Genomic DNA, 17,629 nt, shown 5'->3' with positions numbered 1-17,629 from the left:
TCAGGTGTAAACCATAAATCGGAAATTACAAGATAGGAGCGGCTTCTGATTGAGTTTAAATGCTAAAATTTGTCAGCTATAACTGCAAATGATAAATATTTAAAATAATGCTAGTTTCACTTATAAAAACTGAAATTGTGGGAATTGGGTTCCCAAAGTTCATAGATGAATAACAAAAGTCTTAACTGATTGATTATTGTTCCATAAATACTCATATTTATAAATTAAAGCTTACGCACTAAACTAAACTAAAGTTCAAGTCATTTAGTTGGCAAACAAGAGCAAATGAATGAATGAGAATCAGAGAAATCTTTAGCCAAACCTCTGCGGAAATACAGGGTATATTTATCAGAGATATAATTAAACAAAAATAGGAAACAAAACAAAAATATAAGCAAAATCAATATCAAATAGCGAGCTTCGCACTTTAGTTTGGCGATTCTTGGCTGACTTCCGCAAATGCATGAGAACTGAGGCTAAAACAGCATCGGCATTAGCATCAGCATCAGCCTCAGCATCAGCATCGACAGCATCATCAAGAGTATAAATTTGTGCAATGGCGAATGGAATTTGCACAGGTTTTTAGCACAAGTTGGCTAAAACCGCGATTAATACGAATCTCATGCAAATTTGTGTTGACCCAATTAGGAAATGAAGCGAAAACTCCCCTTGGGTGGCTAACTATCAATAAGACTAATTAAAATGTACAATCGCAGCGCAGCTGGAAATAGGTAATTCAAAATCAAAACTGGGTCTGTCTCAAGACTCTGATGGCCTCTGTTGTGGAGCCGGGGGCCACGTGAGAGGCCTGCGAATCCGCTCAATAAATTTGTTTTTCTATTAAATGCTACTAAATGGCAAACAATGGCGCCACCCAAACAAAAACCACACACACACACGCACACACATGCAAATAGAGATGTGTGTATATAGTATATACTAGTTATCTTTTCATGGTCAATTAGCAGACAACAGAAATTGAAGCCAGTCAGCCATCAGTTGCTGCTGCTGCTGTTGCTGTTGTTGTTGTTGTTGTTGCTGCTGTTGCTGGCTATAAGGCCAACGCCGGTGTTGGCACTCGTGTCAGCAGTTCAGCTGGCCAAAATGTCAATGCCTTGGCTGAGCCCATTAAAAAGGATTTTTAGCCACAAAACTATACAAACTTGAACCCGAAGAACCTGAGATATAAAAAAAAAACCCCAAGTTTGTAAGCTTTAGTTTGCAATGACTGACTAGAAAATACCCTGAACTTTGTGATGAGCTGCTCAATGAGATAAACTCATGATTATCTAAAGACCAACTGATGTTCCAGAAATGAGAGGGGCTACAAGGGAGGTTCTTAATCTACTCCGCCTGAGGGGGACACTGAAGGTAGATGAAGCAACCTCAGACAAGACTCTGGGCCATCGAGCTTTGGGTAAAGTAGATCGAATCGGCAGGCATAGAAATGGGCGACTTGGATAAACTGTAGAGCAGAGAAGCAGGAAGAAGTGCTTGAGGCAGCTAAGGACATCAGACCTAACATGGATGATTTGCAAGAGACAGAATGTGTATCAATGCATCCGTGCAACCACACTTATTTCATCTTCGATGCGCGCTAGAAACTAGTTCAATTGCTATATAATGGCTTCTGATCTGTTCTCATCGAAATGACCTCATTATGTGTTGCTTAGAATAACTTTCTCTATTTCTCTTTATTTCACTTTTGCGGTCAATAGGTAAATGGGAGCACTTCATATTGCCCTCTCGAATAGTCTACAAACCAAAATGGATGGCTTCTATCATTTTAAATTTGATAGATATGCGCAAAAACCTAAAGTATGAGATCGATTTTGATCGATATCAGGAAAAAGTTATCGATTAACTGAAAAGTGAACGGTGTGTGCTTAAGAAGAAGAATTGCGTAATTCCTTTAGCTTTTGATGGATTACTACATATGCCGTAACAGACAGACGGACAAGACAGGCGGACAGATGGAGAGACTGCCATACAGCGAAGACATAAGACAGATGGCCTAACGGACAGACAAATAGAAGCATAGGCAGACGGGTGGACAAGGCAGGCTAACAAAATGACAAACAGATAGTACAGACAGACGGACAGAAAAGACAGACAGGCAAAGAAGACAGACGGACAGAGAAGACAAGACTCCGAGACAGATAGACAAAAGGCAGACAGTCAGTCAGCTGGACAGGCACATGACTATAATGGATTACAAACAGATACATGAGTAGATATCAAAACAAATCTAAATGGACTCCGCTACTAAGCCGAATCGAGAATATAGAATATATATTTAAAATATATATGTTTAACGGCGCCACGCCTTTTGCCGCATCATACCCCAATTGAACAACTTAAATGAGTTCTGGCTATAAAAAAGGCAATAAACAAATATAAAACAAATTCAAGTTATTTGCCGGGCGGCCTGGCTAAAGCCAATAGCTCCGTAAATTACATAATCAAGCGTGTCTAAATTTATAGAAATTTGCATATTTATGAGCGAAAATAAAAAAAAACAGCAAATAAATGTCAAATTTCGTTTGCTTCGCTTTTATTTGTTGTTGAGAATTTGATCTGAGAGCGCTACAGATCCGGCTGGCACCGCCAAGCACCAGACGAATTTATTTATGAGATCAAATGCCAAATCGATTGCTTCTTATCCTTAGCCAGTTCATTCACATGCCAATTACCAAATTAACAAAAATCGAAGCTAAATAAATAAAAAATAAATAAATAAAACAAAAATATTTCTGCTTGAGCTTCTTCTGCTCTTTTTCTGAGCGCGTGCGATGAGCCGCCGCGCGGAAGCCAGCGGCTGCTGCCAGCAGCCCACGGCGAGCATTTCGAAAGGCTTTTCAAGATCAAGGCCCAGCAGCAGCAGCAGCAGCAACAGCAACAACAACACTTGACAAATTGATATATGAAGCAAGCCAGAAAAGCCAGCAGCAGCCATCGTGGATCGCGTTGTCAAAATGATGCGTAAAAGGTGCGCCAAGTGTTTGCATAAATTTTGAGATACACGGCATTTGTTTTCGAGTGCCAGGCACTCAACAACTACAGCAACAACAACAGCAATAGCAACAATAACAATAGCTATTAAGAATAAAATGATCGTACTACAGTTTTTTCCCCCTAACAGCAGCCAGAGCGCCAGAACAAACAAAACTTTGCTTTAAATTAAAAGTAAATAAATAAAATTCGCAGAAAAAAGCGAAAAACCGAAGAGCGAATAATAATAAAATTCAGATATACACTGCGCGTCATGAGGATGGCGCAACACTTGTTAAAAAATATATATATATATATATATATATATATATAAAAAATATCAATTCATTATTGTTAAAAGTAAAAATTTTAATATTTTCTTTTTTTTTTTCAAATTCAATATTTGCTGAATTTGCTATTCTATTGACCTAAATTTCTTAGATTTTTTTTCAAATTAAATTTTAAAATTTATTTCAGCTATTTTTGCCCTATTTTAAGCAGAATAAAACTGAGTTCAATAAAAATACTTTTAGAACTAAAGCATAGAAAATAAAGTCTGGGACTAACCCGCTGACGCGCGGTGTATCGCGATTTGCTGGCTATATAAATATTTATAGACAAAAGTTGTCATTGTCTGAAAGATGTTCTAAGTTCATTTACAGTTTTATTTATTTTATTTTATTTATTTTCTTGAATCCGCATTGCACAGTGCAACGCTGCACGTTAATAAAAAAACTGAACTAATTTATTTAAATAAATTATTGTTTGTGTTTCGATTGCTCGATTATAAAACCTCGGCAAACTTATTTTATCTGCGCTATCTTTGTTAGCTCTTGCTGGCCATAAAGTTGCACATTATTTTAACTACTAACTGAGTTATGATAGCTGCCAAATCAAGATGCGAATCAATGTGCGGCGACTGCGGCGAAAGAGAGCGCACAAAGGCGAAGCCAATCGAAGACGAGCCAAGACCAAAGCCAAGCTTATAGCTGAGAGACAGATATAGAGAGAGAGAGAATGAGAGAGAGCAAACGAGCTCTGTGTGAGAGCGCGCAAGCTTTGTGTAAAAACGTTCGGGCTGCATTGTACTCCGGCTCTCTTTTGGCTCTCTCATATTGATGGTGTGTATTTTTAATATCGGGGGTGTGGCAGCCGCCCATTTTGCCAATTGGAACGTATAAAAGCCGGCTGAGCTGCTGCCTGAATATTCGTTGCTATTCACATTTACGTCTGGTCTTGTCTCGTCTGGTTTTGTCTCCGGCGCTAGCAGCGGAGTCTTAGTTGGACCACAGAGAACGGAAACAGTGAAACAGTGTTGTGGCATAAGAAACCAAATAAATACAAATCAAAGGTAAGCAGGCAGGCGCGTTCAAGGATATTCAGTGTACTCATGTGTGTGTGTGTGTGTTGAAGGACTTAATGCGACAGTGCCATAAACATTTAACGTGCTAAATGAGCTAAGATATCGAGTTGTTTTAAACCATATCGAAAGTGATAAGTGCTGCTCCTTTAAGCAAGGATATGACAACTTATATGGATTAAAAGTCGTAACAAATGAAACACTTTGAATATTATTTAAAATGAAACACTTAAAAAATGTGCACAAAATATTTGATTAATAAATGATGACAAAATATAGATTTTTGTGCAAAAATTAAAAAAATCATTTAAAGGAAATTAAATAGCAGAGCCTTTAAAATTTATTCAAACCATAAAATTCATCAATTTATACAATATCTATTTATAATTGCTTTCCTTCATTAATCATTAGTTCTCATTTGATTGAATGTAAAAACAAGTTTGTTGCTTAAGTCATTTGTATGGCAGTTCGTTGGCCCATCTAAGACAAATATCTATTGTAATTGGATTTCTTCAATCTACAGTCAAAGTTCGTTGACACAGCCTTTTGTTAGCCGCAAACTATAAATTCTTAGTCACTCGAAGCTTACAAAGCAAAAATTTCAACAGACAACAAAAACTGAAAATCATGCCAAATGCAGTTAAAATTTTGGAAGCTTTTGCGCAACTTGCAACAAAGAAACTTCCAAACAAACAAACAACAAAAAGACAAAAATTACATGCATAAATTATTTAAAGAAACAAAAGCGAGAAAAATAATGTGTGTGCCGACTTGGCAAGCATATTATTTGCCCAGCAGTCATAAAAGGGCGCATACCTACACATAAATTAACATGTGTCTACATATGTGTGTGTGTGTATGTATATGGGCATACATATGTCTATAATTAAATGCATCATCACTTTTGTTTGCGGCTGATTGATATTGATTAACATGCATGAGACAAAACGAAACAAGACAAAAGCCCGAAAGCCAATAAGCAAGCGCCTTAAGTCAAATTACAAAATGCAGCTTAAAATAACGAAAATGCGCGCACACACACATAAAGAGAGACATATTGAAATGCGAGTTTCCCAACTGTGTCCAAATGTCCATCGATTAGGGCCTGGGCGGGCGTGTCGTTTATTTCAACTTTTCACTTTAAAGCACTCAAAAATTCAAATTAATAATCGATAGCGCAACTTTTGGAATTCGAAATCGAGTCGAATTTTTTAGCTGATAAGCCCTGCGGCAGCTGCAATCATTAAGATGGACCATTAATGATTTATGTTGCCAAATCTCTGTCCAGTGACAGGGGTTGCCCAGCTCATAAATATGCCGTCGATAAAGATCGACACACAAGCAATAGCATTATATTGTGTTGTATATACATACATGCATATGGATGATCAAATTAACATGCAAAATTTCAAACAGAGACATTGAGCTTTGATTGATGGCATTGCATTAGCAAATCGCTTGTTATGCATAAGGAAGAGAAGCGTTGCCCAATCTATATGCAAAAGACGTGGAAGGTTCTAGCCAGCGTCACAAAAAATACTAAAGCACAAATAAATTAAAGGCACTAAAAAAAACCCAATACAAAAGTCAATAAAACCAGTTAAGGTCAGCCTCAGTGGACGTTGGCTTAGCTTGTTGCTTGTGTAATCAACATGTTTGCAGCAGATGCTAAATGAATTTTTATTTATGAATAATGTGACGATGGCAAAGTGGCTGTTGATGCTGATGCCGCCGTTGCTGCTGATCACGTTGCTCGATGCTAAGCTACAATAAAAATAAAGTTTCAAGTGTCGTTGTCGTCGTCACTGAGGCAGTGTGTCAGTGGCCGAAACGCCTCGGGCAACCGGTTGGCTGGCACCAATGCATCCTTGACATAAAAACCATGCGCGCCAAGTTACATCTTCGATAAGCCAAAGCACACACACACATACGCATGCGCAACGGCACGCAATCAAAACAAACTTTAAAAAGCATTCCGTATACGCACTGTGGTATACGTAATAAAAGTGAACAAACATTTTTCATAACTTACATTTTTTGGTATTTTCTTCTTTGCAGATGAAAGTCACTCTGGCGTTAGCGACTTTCTGCCTTGTGGCTGCCTGCGCCGCTGCGCAAAAGGGCAGAACCACCACAACCACAGGCACCAAGCCGGGTCGTTTCCTCTCCCTGCCAGTGCCCGCCAAGTGCGCTAGCCGTAAGTACAAATAGATTTAAATAAACCGTATATACATAAGTACATACGTTTCACATATTTTAACCTTAACTGGTTGCCGGTTGGCGGTGTGGCAAAAAGTAAAAGTGTGAAACGTTAGAAGAATATCAAATAGCGCCCATGTTTGCACTTGAATTTGTTTGGCAATGCGACGTGTAGGTGTGCGCTACAGCCACAGCAATTACAATATATAAAATTGTGTTAGGTCGGGGGCGGTGCGAGGCAGCTGAAGGTCGCTGACGTGATCCGTGATCGTCTTTTGTTTTGGCACTGCATTTGGTCAGCTACGCACTTTCCTTGCTTCACTTTAGTTGAACCCGCGAGCGTTGCCACCTCGCTGCAATAGCCAGTGCTGCCCAGCGCACACGTGAAACTGCAAGTCATGGCAAACGGTGGGACTCAAGCAAATTGACGACGAAGAGATTGCGAAAATGCAACAGCTAGATGTTAGATGTTAAATTCAAACAATAGCGTCATCGCTGCATATCCGGTACACTAATGAACACAGTTAGCAGTTGGCACTAATTAGGCGGCACACGTATACAGCTGAATGCATACATTGGTGTGCATCCCGTTTAAAACTGAAAATGCAGCTTAACAATTTTGTTGTTGAGTTTTTGTTACTTTTTTTTTGTTTTTGTTTTTTTCTGTTTTTTGGGAAAAAACGTCAGTGTGACGGCCCGTAAAGTTGCATAGCCAGTTTTGTGCCGTTGCTATGGCTTAGATCTTTCATCTCTTTAGAAATATCCAGTTATACAAGCACAACTTAAGTTAACTTAAACTAATTAACTATTCAAACTTAATTACCTGATACAAACGGCGTCGATGCTCGTTAATAACAACTTTCAAGCATGCAAACTGCTTGCGCTTGCGCTTGTGCTTGCTTTTTTAATTTACATTTCAAAACGGATTTTCTAAGATCGAGATTCTGTGTAGATGTCTACACAGATAGAAGTAGTTGTCTACTTTGGGAAGTTGTTTGGCAATGATGCAATTGGCTATTTTTGTATGATTTTCATTTTTCAAGCTGCATGCAGGAAATGTGAATGAAGAGGGAACACTAATGGGACTTTTTTATTGCCTTGACCTGTAATGTGAGGAAATTTCTGCAGTCTGGCAGCATCGGCCAAAATAATCATAATAATGTGCAAACAATAGCAAATAAGGTCATTATGTTAGAGTTAAGCTGATTTGAGTTGACGGCGGACGGACGAATGAACAGGCAAAAGGCAATTGCAAAAGTGACGGCAGCTGACGTTGCCGTTGCTGCTGCTGCTGCTATGGCAGCGCTAAAGCCGCTTAAAGCGCGCCTAATGACGCGTGCCGCCAGCAACAGCAACAGCAGCTTCAATGGTGGCAACAAGAGGCGTGGCGCAGGCGGTCGCGTTAAAAAAATAAAAGCCAAAATAAACAAAAAAGAAAAACAAAAGCAACGCAGCAGCTAATCAAATGCACTGCAGTAGCCGCAACGGTGGCAGCTCAGGGAGTCAGCCATGTGAAACAAGTTTCAGAGAGCAGCAGCCGTTGAAGCGGGAGAAGGTGGATGAGGCAGAGCTGGAGTTAGCGTAGGGGGGAATTCCATTGTTGGCCTAACCAATTTTTTGTTTGGCAAAATGGAAAACCTTTTGACACACAGACAAAGGAAAGCGGGCAGGCAGACGACGCGGCGACGATGACGGATGAAGACGGGAAAGAGGAGGAGGTGAAGCATCAGCAGCAGCAACAGCAACAGCTTGCTGCATAAATTGTTGGCAAAGATTGCGCAACTTAAAGTAGGGGGAAGTTGTGTAAGCAGCCGTGGCATGATTTTGCCAATCCACGTGGTAGACACCCAGTCGTCAGGCCCTCACGAACCACACCTTTGACTACCTTCGACTACCAGCTATTGAAGACTTCCTTTAATTGTTTTTCTCTTTGCAGGCCCCAAGGAATTCTCGTACCGCGGCAAAAACATGTTCCTAAGCACCCACGTGCCGGCGCTTGCCAACAGGAAGGTCGACTGGTTGGATGGCCGTAACCTGTGCCGCGAATACTGCATGGATCTGGTCGCCCTGGAGACCCAAGAGAAGAACAACCTGATCTTCCGTGTCATTCAACAGAACGATGTCCCATATATCTGGACCGCTGGCCGCATTTGCGATTTCGCTGGTTGCGAAAACCGCCCAGATCTGGAGCCCAAGAACATCTATGGATGGTTCTGGTCCGCAACTCGCGAGAAGATCCAGGCCACCAACCGCATTCCACAGGGCTGGGGCTACAATCCCTGGTCGCAGACCGGCCACAAGAAGCGTCCACAGCCCGACAATGCTGAATATGACATCAACCAGACCAAGGAGCAGTGCCTGTCCGTGCTGAACAATGTCTACAACGATGGCATCGCATGGCACGACGTTGCCTGCTACCATGAGAAGCCCGTCATCTGCGAGGATAACGAGGAGCTGCTGCGCTATGTGGCGGCCACAAATCCGGGCATTCGTCTATAAGATGTTCATTATCTTCGTATTGTTTGTGTAATTTTAAAGCTACTTATTATAATACTCCCTAAAATGAGTTTTTTTTGTATAATTCTTGTTTAAATATGTGTACGACGAATGCAAATACAAATAGACTTTAGAATTTATAAATACCCCCGATCTTACCACCTACACACATATATAGACAGATGCCTAAAATTCACCACTTCTCTCGTTTCGAAACTGCCAATCCTACTCGACTATACATTTTCCTACAAATTGTATTTATATAAAAAAAATTTGTTAAGTACGAATAATCACGCCCTAAAATCTCTTATTTAAAATAGAAGGAAAGAAAATGAAACACAAAACTCACCTATTCTATTGCCGTGCAAAAAACAAAGAGATTGAATAAAATGTTATAAAAATTCATTAAAAACTGATTAATTATTTAAATATTGTCGTATATACTTTGGTTTATTTGACACGTCGACGTGGCGGTGTGCGGGAGTGACTGTAATCCGTCTTAGAAACGTGTTCACGGCTCGATGTGGAACGATTTCGACTGCGACTGCGATGGCCAGAGTCTTGTGCCCCATCTCGACTGTGATGCAATCTAGAGTCGCGACTGCGATCTCGGACAGAGTCTCCACTGCCATGTGGTTCAGATTCTTGACTAGAATGGCGGCTGGAGTCTCGACTGGAGTGATAGCGTTTCCTGCTTTTATCAGATTTACATTCAATATCTCGCTCATTGCTCTGTTGCCTTTTGGCAGTTTTGCTCGAAGATTTGTCATGTTTAAGCTCCAGCTCGGGACTCTCCGACCAGCGCCAGTTGCGAGATTCCCGCCCAGTGTCATGCCAACTAAAATCAAATTGAAAATTTACTATCAATTATATTCAATATATCATTAACTTACCTGCTTGTTCTGTTTGTAGGCGTTTTACTGCTGGAGCGTGTGCTCTTTGGTGTATCATAGAGCTCCAAGCTACTGTTAAACAAATTGTTTGGATTGCGAAATAGGTGGAGATAGCCACAGCTGTAGCCTTTGGGACATTTGCGTGTTAAGGACAAACCTTTAAGACAAGCAACAAGTGGAGTAAAAAACATGGAAAGCTATAAATGAAGTAACTATAAAATTGATGATATAAAATAATTGGTTCTAAACGGAAGAGTAAGGCCCCCGATTAGGGCAACATTGCGATCTGGGATTATTATACCCCATCTCCTCGGCGTTCAGTTGCCTCAATGACAGAATTAGTTGGCAAACTTTCATGTAGTTGACTTGACTTGATTTACAATATGAAAAAGAGTTTCAATTTCATTTTTGGTTTTAGCAAAGGATACGGCTCATGACATGCGCTTCACGTACCGCAAACGGCACCACGCCACCCTTTGAGATTTGAGAACTCCACTTGAAGGCGTCTGGATGCATAGTAACGTCCTTGCAGATTAACGAAGGCGCGCAGTGCAAAACTAAGTAATACATATATATTAATATAAATGTAATAGAAGAAATAAATATTATTACGAACCGCTCCTGCGCGTACTCCACGAATACGTGACCTCTCAGGTGGGGCAATGTGTTGCGCACAGCGCGAAAGTTTAAGATTTTGCCAAACTTTTGCAGCTCACCAATCGCATCGTTGAAGAATTCGTCATAGTCATTGCGCAAGTCCTGCTCTGTCAGCTCGAGGTGCTCGTCTGTGCTCGCGTATTCCTTGTGCGTCTCACCCACCTGTAGCAGTGGGTGTGTGAAGAAGTGGCGTATTAGTAAGATCTTTGCCAGCATTGGACGACGATGATTGAAGGTGCAACTGTTGCCGTATCGACAGCAATTGGTACGTGTATAGAACTCGCACAATTTCTCTGCAGGATTTGTTTCCACCACACGACGCAGCTCAGCTGGCGGCGTGCGGTCTTCACTGTCATCCATATACTCTTGCATGCGTTGTAGCATAGCCTCGAACTCCGCTGCGGCTTCTTCAGCCAGTCTTTTACTCTCTTCTCGCCTTTTTCGCTGCTTCTCCAGTTCTTCCTCCAATTCCTTTGCTTGCTGCAATCGTAAGCTCTCTAGTTTTGACTCTTCCTGTGCACGCTTAGCTCTATCGATCTGGAATTGACGTTGAGCCAATGCTTCTCGACGTAACCAGGCTTCTTCTTCCTCTGCTCTTAAACGTTCACTGGCCAGGCGGTGAAATTCTTCGAGCTCCGCTTGTTGCTTTAACCATGCCTCATACTCGGGCTTTGCTTTCAATGCTTCCTCTTCCAAAGCCTCCTCTTTCTCACGCGCTCGCGCTTGTCGCTGCCGTCGCCGTTGTCTCTGCTGTTTTTTCACTAGTTTCCGCCAAGCTCTGTAGGATTAAGAATAATTTCAATAAATAGGTAAGCAACCCATATTTAAGCCTACCTTTTCGCCGGCATTTTCGTTGTTTTGATTTCCTTTAAAATGCATCACCCTGTACAGACAGTGTGACCACAGCGAGCAGTTCTCAAAATCCTTAGTGATATTATATTTTAACATAGGTCGCTACTGCTAGCTACACTTAACATTTAAAAATACCATTACATTTTCTTACTTTACTTTTTGTTTCCAGTATACATACATTTTTCTCAGTTTGTGTTTATAATAAAAAGATGCGCATACTTTTTCAAGGTTCAATTGTGACTGAGTTAACATAATTTTGTCCAGTTAACATTTTTAGTAACTGTTATTGGTTAGATGTCAGTGTATACATACTGTATGTCAAATATGGTATTTTCGGTATTTGATTGTAATTAAAATAATAATTTTGTTTGGCAACTTACGCATTGTGGGTACGCGGTCGCACTAACCATTTAATGTTTTGGTCTATTTTTTTATGTAAATACTAGAAGAATTACCAAATAAAATACACAACTTAAGGATTTGGCGCTCTTTATTCAAAACAAAATAAACGCTAATAACACGTCTGACAAAAGTTGCAGCACAATTGCCCAAATAATAAGAATTCAACAATCGCCTTCTGAGGCAAAAGCCATGAGCAAAGTGCGCAGGCTGTACCATCAAAAATATCGCGAAGATTGGGAACGATTTCCGTCGTTTTCCGAGTGGCTCTGCCGTGGCGACGATGGCTACTCGGCTCATTGCAAGATATGCAACGCCAATGTGTTGGCGCGTCTGGCATCCATTAAACAGCATCACAATACGGCCAAGCATCAAAAGGCGCTCAAAAGCCATCACCTCGGATCAAAGGTAAGCGAACTACCATTAGCACTTTCCAACAACTAGTGCTCCTTATTCCTCTTCTGCTCTTGCAGAGCATTCCCATTAAAATGGAGCCCGGCACAAAGGAGGAGCCAAAGCAAATGTCACAAAAGTTTATTTTCGCTACCAAGCCAAAACCAAAGATCATCAAACGCTCCAAAACGGATAAAGTGTCGGAGAGCATTGAGCAGGTGCCTTTGGAGCCAGACACATGCTCCAATGACTCGATACTAGAAGATCTGTTGGGCAACGATGATATGGAGCAGCAATATCTACAGGAAATTAGCGACACGGAAATAGAGCAAGATGTTAAGCCTGAAACTATCCAAGAATTCAAAATTGATGAAATGCAGGAGGACAATCTGACTGATGATAATATTATTAGCGAATTCGATCTATTCGGCAAGAGCGTTTCCCTACAACTGAATCACATGGAGGTGAGCTGATAGATGACCCTCATATGATTGCAATCTGACTAATATTTATTAAATTGTCATTCCAGTTGGAGGATGCTTTGCTCTGCCAGGAGCGATTGCAGGTGGTGCTTACCGAATTCAGACTTAAGATCTTGAAGCGCAAATCAAAACGCAACTTTTAAATGTACCAAACTTAAACTTATATCATCAAGCTATATATAATTACTTACATATATATATATATTGACAAGCACAACTAAATTATACACCGAAATAAATGTTTTGTTTATTCTGCCTCTATTTCATCGATAAAACTGCGACACTTTTTCTTCAACACTCGAACGGCTTCCAGGAATATTACCTCCGGTTTCAGGGCTCCCACAGATTCGACACTAAAGATATAATGATCACGTACACGACCCATAGTGACAGCATCGGCCAGATGAGGATACCGAAACACATTACGACTGCAGCTGTCGTAGCGTGCATCCTTCACATAGGCGCACTCATTCTCATCGATGCCGATGACGCCGGGTGAGAAACAGCTCTGCAGCAGATAGGCATCCTTGCCCCGCACTTCTCTAGTGAGATTTATCTGTGGCAGCAGACGATAGTAGGCGGTGGCCACTGGGGAGAACTTGGCGTGATCCTTCCCAATGCCCTTGACAGCAATCAGACGTAGATCCAACTCGTGTCCTGGACGCAACTGCGCAATCAAAATATCCTCATGGATGCAGCCAACGCTGCTTTCGCTATAAATCTGCGCTTGTTTGCCCTTGGGCAGCCACTTTAAGTGCCCAGAATAGACCTTGTGATTCCTGTAGATATCATCAAAGTTGGATTGATCCTTGCTTGCATCCTTACGCCGCGTGCATTTAACCTTCAGCTCATATTCCAGCGTATCCTGTTCGGTGCCCTGATCCGTGCTCTCGTCGGTCCGATAGGCGAACAGACGGGGATCTGCTCGAAGCGGCAGCAAGCCCATACGGTGGGCCAGCACTTCGTCTTGGATGATCGAGGTGTTGTTATATATGTAAACCTTTTCAATGGCCATGCTGGGCACCTCGCTGAGCATCAGGCGACGAAAGGCGTTTGCGATTGCTGGATAAACGCCAATCAAATCAAATTCCAAGCCATGCTCTTCATCATTTCTGCAATTGAAGTGTAAATATAGTGGAACGGTACTTCGTATAACTGTATTGCAGGAAACTTACCGTACGATTACCACTTGCAATTTGCTTTTGAAAACGTCCATATTGAAAACCTCGTCTGCCAGCCCATAATCCTGAGGATCCTGCTTTGTTCTGTACTCCTCCATGTAGAGCAACGGTTTCTTCTTATGGTCAGGCATTTTAAAACTCTTACAATTCAGAAATATCTAAAGTAAAGATGCAAGCACAACCGTCGACTCGTTGCCGCACGTGGTTGTTGTCAAAACAATCAGAGATGCGCAATCCTTGGCTACTCGTGACTGTCACTGTGATTGTAAATGATGTATAACAATACAATGCCAATTTTAATAATTATTTAATATTTCATTATCAGCAACATTCGATGTACGATAAATATTCAATTTATCAGCAATCACATAAATGAACATCAAATGCACTATCGCAACAGACCTGTAAATTGTGTAATTGCGCAAGATTGGGCCGAGCTGGCAGCACCGTGCGCAGCTTTGTGAATGTCAAGTATAAGCGATTTAACCGGCAAGTAGGTTCTCCAGCAGCAGCTTTTACGTAAATCTTTGGTAAAAGCAAAGTAAAGAATGTCGCGTACATTGCAACGTTTAATTGGTGGCTGCAGACGCTGGACGCAATCGAGTTCTCGCACGCAGCTGCAGACACAGTCACAGTCATGGGGACAGCGTTATATGGCCCAAAAAGCGAGTGATCCCACAAAGGGCAAGGGACCGATATCATGGAAGAGTCTGTCAGTGATTGGCGTTTTGGGCGCAGGAGGTCTTGCCTTTATGTTATATGTAAAGCATGAAAAGGATGAGGCACGGTTAAGGGAGCGCAAAAGACAACTGGGCAAGGCCGCCATTGGAGGTCGCTGGGAGTTGATTGATTCAGAAGGCGTGGTTCGCAAGTCGGAAGACTTTCTGGGCAAGTGGCTGCTTATCTATTTTGGATTCACCCATTGCCCCGACATTTGCCCAGATGAGCTGGACAAAATGGCTCTAGTGGTCGATGAAGTTGGTACGTCTTCATGATATTTCAAGATGAATCAAATAATGTAAGTCATTATTTTATTTATAGAAAAGTCACCGCAAGCACCGCCAGTGCAGCCCATATTCATAACCGTAGATCCAGAACGTGATTCGAAGGAGGTGGTAGGCAAATACGTAAAGGAGTTCTCGCCCAAGTTGCTTGGCCTAACGGGAACCGTGGATCAAATACGAAATGTCTGCAAAGCTTTCCGAGTTTATTTTAGCGCTGGGCCCCGCGATGAGGACAACGATTACATTGTCGATCATACCATCATCATGTACCTGGTGAATCCAGACGGAGAATTTGTTGATTATTACGGGCAGAACCGAGACAAGGATCAGTGTGTGGCATCGATTCTGGTCAACATAGCCAAATGGAATTCAATGAACAAAAAGGGCTGGTTCAGTTAAGCTGTCTGGCGTTGCCACAGATTTTGTTATATTTTAAATTTTATTTCGTATCAAGTTGGCAGCACTCGGCATAACAACCCCGTCAAATTTGTATACTCGCTCTTTTTGACGTTTGTGCTGCGTGGATGTTGCAGAAATTGTTTTGTTTTCTCGCAATAAATATATATAAAATACCAAAATGGTGTGTGTATAATGCAAATTAGCCTAAGAACTTTCTTTAATAAAGTGTTGTTAAAAGCGCCATTGAAGGGTATGGTTGGAAAAGAATTTCCTTTATTCTGTATACAACATAACCTTAAAAGGCGGTTCTTCGTGCTTAGTTTTTGCAATAAATTGTAATATTGTTTTTTGATTTGCAGCGTCCGTTGATGTTGCAAGGCCACGAGCGTTCCATAACGCAAATCAAATACAATCGTGAAGGCGATCTGCTCTTCTCATGCTCCAAGGATCAGAAACCCAATGTCTGGTATTCGTTGAACGGTGAACGTCTCGGCACCTACGATGGCCATCAGGGAGCCGTATGGTGCCTGGACGTGGACTGGGAGACTAGGAAGCTAATCACCGGTGCCGGCGATATGACCACCAAAATCTGGGATGTCGAATATGGCACTGTGATTGCTTCCATAGCGGCAAAATCTTCGGTGCGTACATGCAATTTCAGTTTCTCCGGCAACCAGGCAGCGTACTCCACGGACAAGGCGATGGGTCAGAACTGCGAGCTCTTCATCATCGATGTACGTAATGCAGATTCATCTCTATCTGAGCAGGCGCCTACACTTCGTATACCAATGGTGGAGTCAAAGATCACCTCCATGCTATGGGGACCTCTCGATGAGACTATTATAACAGGCAAGTTCAAAGGCTAACTCAACCGGCGTTCAGAAATAATTAACTCCACTTTTAGGTCATGACAATGGTAACATTGCCATTTGGGATATCCGCAAGGGACAAAAGGTTGTTGACTCCGGCTCCGATCACACGGCAGGAATCAATGACATGCAGTTAAGCAAAGATGGCACCATGTTTGTGACCGCCTCGAAGGATACCACAGCCAAGCTGTTCGATTCCGAGTCTCTGATGTGTCTGAAGACCTACAAAACAGAGAGGCCAGTGAACTCAGCTGCAATCAGTCCGATACTGGATCATGTTGTGCTTGGCGGTGGCCAGGATGCTATGGAGGTGACCACAACGTCAACGAAGGCGGGCAAATTCGACTCGCGTTTCTTCCATTTGATCTACGAGGAGGAGTTTGCTCGTCTTAAGGGACATTTCGGTCCCATCAACAGTTTGGCCTTCCATCCGGATGGCAAGAGTTACGCCTCCGGTGGCGAAGATGGTTTCGTGCGTGTCCAGACATTTGATAGTACATACTTTGAGAATATTTTCGAGTAGTTCCGGCCCGGTCTGTAGTTGTTAGTAGTTCCACAATCTTTCGTCATCATCGTCGATGCGCGCCATGTACATGTGCATAGATAACTTTCAAATATATGCGAGAACAAGACGAATTATCATTTATTAAGTAAAACATTAAAAGCATATATATGTATATAATAAGCAGCAGGAGGCATTCGAGTTATTGCAGCCGATCTTTATCAAGGCCTTAAAAAAACGAACGTTTCTTCTGCTGCACCACAACCGGCTTGCCCTGCATGGCAGCCAGTTGTGCAGGTGTGGGCAGGCAACCAGGCGGAGGTGGCGGCACAACAACAGCACCCGAAACTGTGGTTCGCAAGGAGGCTCGTGGATCAATATTTAATACATGCGCTGCAGTAGCTTCGGCAGAGGTGCTGGGTCCAACTAAGCCGTACTCCTGCTGACCCTGTTGCAATTGTTGGTGGTGCATCATTCCATAATACTGGTTGCTAGGTATATGCATAGGCATTGCAGCTGGTGCACTGTCAGCCCCTTGTTGCTGACTCTGCTCGTATGTGGGCGGTGGAGCTCGCTGGGAATGGAAACATTAAAACACAATCGCAGTACGATCTAACTAACACGAACCATGGAGGTAGCGTAATCATAGTTAAAACTGTAGGGTGGCGCATTGTCGGGCTTGGATGCTTCACCTATGTTTTGAGGAAACAAAACGATTTAAAAAACTATGCATTGCTTTTGTTGATTTATTTACTACCTGAATCTGGTTTGGACATGTCGTTGTGTGTTTACTAGAATATATTTTGTGGATTCGATGGAGCACTTGGGCTGCCAGACTGTTTCAAAATATTATTGCAATATTGTCATTCACAGTTAAACGTTGGCACGCATCAGCTGTTTGTGTGTCAAACGGGAGGCAGACGAAAACGTACGATAAGCTTGGCAGAAACAA

The 17,629-nt window shown here is 41.9% G+C and overlaps 8 protein-coding genes across 8 annotated transcripts; 4 read left to right on the top strand and 4 right to left on the bottom strand.

Annotated features, from left to right (window-relative positions):
• Positions 1-4,187: 4,187 nt before the first annotated feature.
• Positions 4,188-9,475, top strand: LOC6575738. The gene is made up of 3 exons (XM_002001707.4): positions 4,188-4,342; positions 6,410-6,548; positions 8,487-9,475. Exons 2-3 carry the CDS (start codon positions 6,410-6,412, stop codon positions 9,047-9,049), a joined length of 702 nt encoding a protein of 233 aa, XP_002001743.1. The 5' UTR covers positions 4,188-4,342; the 3' UTR covers positions 9,050-9,475.
• LOC6575737 (U2 small nuclear ribonucleoprotein auxiliary factor 35 kDa subunit-related protein 2) lies at positions 9,432-10,386 on the bottom strand. Its single transcript, XM_002001706.4, has 2 exons — positions 9,940-10,386; positions 9,432-9,884 (listed from the first exon to the last, which is right to left on the bottom strand). The coding sequence occupies exons 1-2, from the start codon at positions 10,128-10,130 to the stop codon at positions 9,497-9,499; spliced, it is 579 nt and encodes a 192-aa protein (XP_002001742.2). The 5' UTR covers positions 10,131-10,386; the 3' UTR covers positions 9,432-9,496.
• On the bottom strand, positions 9,975-11,539 carry LOC6575736 (U2 small nuclear ribonucleoprotein auxiliary factor 35 kDa subunit-related protein 2). The gene is made up of 4 exons (XM_032728967.2): positions 11,431-11,539; positions 10,556-11,374; positions 10,368-10,496; positions 9,975-10,066 (listed from the first exon to the last, which is right to left on the bottom strand). The coding sequence occupies exons 1-3, from the start codon at positions 11,442-11,444 to the stop codon at positions 10,385-10,387; spliced, it is 945 nt and encodes a 314-aa protein (XP_032584858.1). The 5' UTR covers positions 11,445-11,539; the 3' UTR covers positions 9,975-10,066; positions 10,368-10,384.
• Positions 11,540-11,783: 244 nt separating this feature from the next.
• Positions 11,784-12,997, top strand: LOC6575735. Its single transcript, XM_002001704.4, has 3 exons — positions 11,784-12,255; positions 12,321-12,704; positions 12,770-12,997. Exons 1-3 carry the CDS (start codon positions 12,040-12,042, stop codon positions 12,863-12,865), a joined length of 696 nt encoding a protein of 231 aa, XP_002001740.1. The 5' UTR covers positions 11,784-12,039; the 3' UTR covers positions 12,866-12,997.
• Positions 12,945-14,236, bottom strand: LOC6575734 (DNA-directed RNA polymerases I and III subunit RPAC1). The gene is made up of 2 exons (XM_002001703.4): positions 13,898-14,236; positions 12,945-13,834 (listed from the first exon to the last, which is right to left on the bottom strand). Exons 1-2 carry the CDS (start codon positions 14,032-14,034, stop codon positions 12,970-12,972), a joined length of 1,002 nt encoding a protein of 333 aa, XP_002001739.1. The 5' UTR covers positions 14,035-14,236; the 3' UTR covers positions 12,945-12,969.
• Positions 14,237-14,351: 115 nt separating this feature from the next.
• LOC6575733 (protein SCO1 homolog, mitochondrial) lies at positions 14,352-15,485 on the top strand. Its single transcript, XM_002001702.4, has 2 exons — positions 14,352-14,884; positions 14,945-15,485. The coding sequence occupies exons 1-2, from the start codon at positions 14,452-14,454 to the stop codon at positions 15,304-15,306; spliced, it is 795 nt and encodes a 264-aa protein (XP_002001738.2). The 5' UTR covers positions 14,352-14,451; the 3' UTR covers positions 15,307-15,485.
• Positions 15,394-16,811, top strand: LOC6575732 (eukaryotic translation initiation factor 3 subunit I). The gene is made up of 3 exons (XM_002001701.4): positions 15,394-15,487; positions 15,666-16,155; positions 16,211-16,811. The coding sequence occupies exons 1-3, from the start codon at positions 15,485-15,487 to the stop codon at positions 16,696-16,698; spliced, it is 981 nt and encodes a 326-aa protein (XP_002001737.2). The 5' UTR covers positions 15,394-15,484; the 3' UTR covers positions 16,699-16,811.
• Positions 16,795-17,525, bottom strand: LOC6575731. Its single transcript, XM_002001700.3, has 3 exons — positions 17,435-17,525; positions 17,305-17,369; positions 16,795-17,251 (listed from the first exon to the last, which is right to left on the bottom strand). Exons 1-3 carry the CDS (start codon positions 17,451-17,453, stop codon positions 16,907-16,909), a joined length of 429 nt encoding a protein of 142 aa, XP_002001736.1. The 5' UTR covers positions 17,454-17,525; the 3' UTR covers positions 16,795-16,906.
• Positions 17,526-17,629: the final 104 nt, after the last annotated feature.

This window comes from Drosophila mojavensis, unplaced genomic scaffold, assembly GCF_018153725.1.
Source record: "Drosophila mojavensis isolate 15081-1352.22 unplaced genomic scaffold, ASM1815372v1 contig_36, whole genome shotgun sequence".
Taxonomy (NCBI): Eukaryota; Metazoa; Arthropoda; class Insecta; order Diptera; family Drosophilidae; genus Drosophila; species Drosophila mojavensis.
This window is presented reverse-complemented; position numbering and strand designations above follow the sequence as displayed.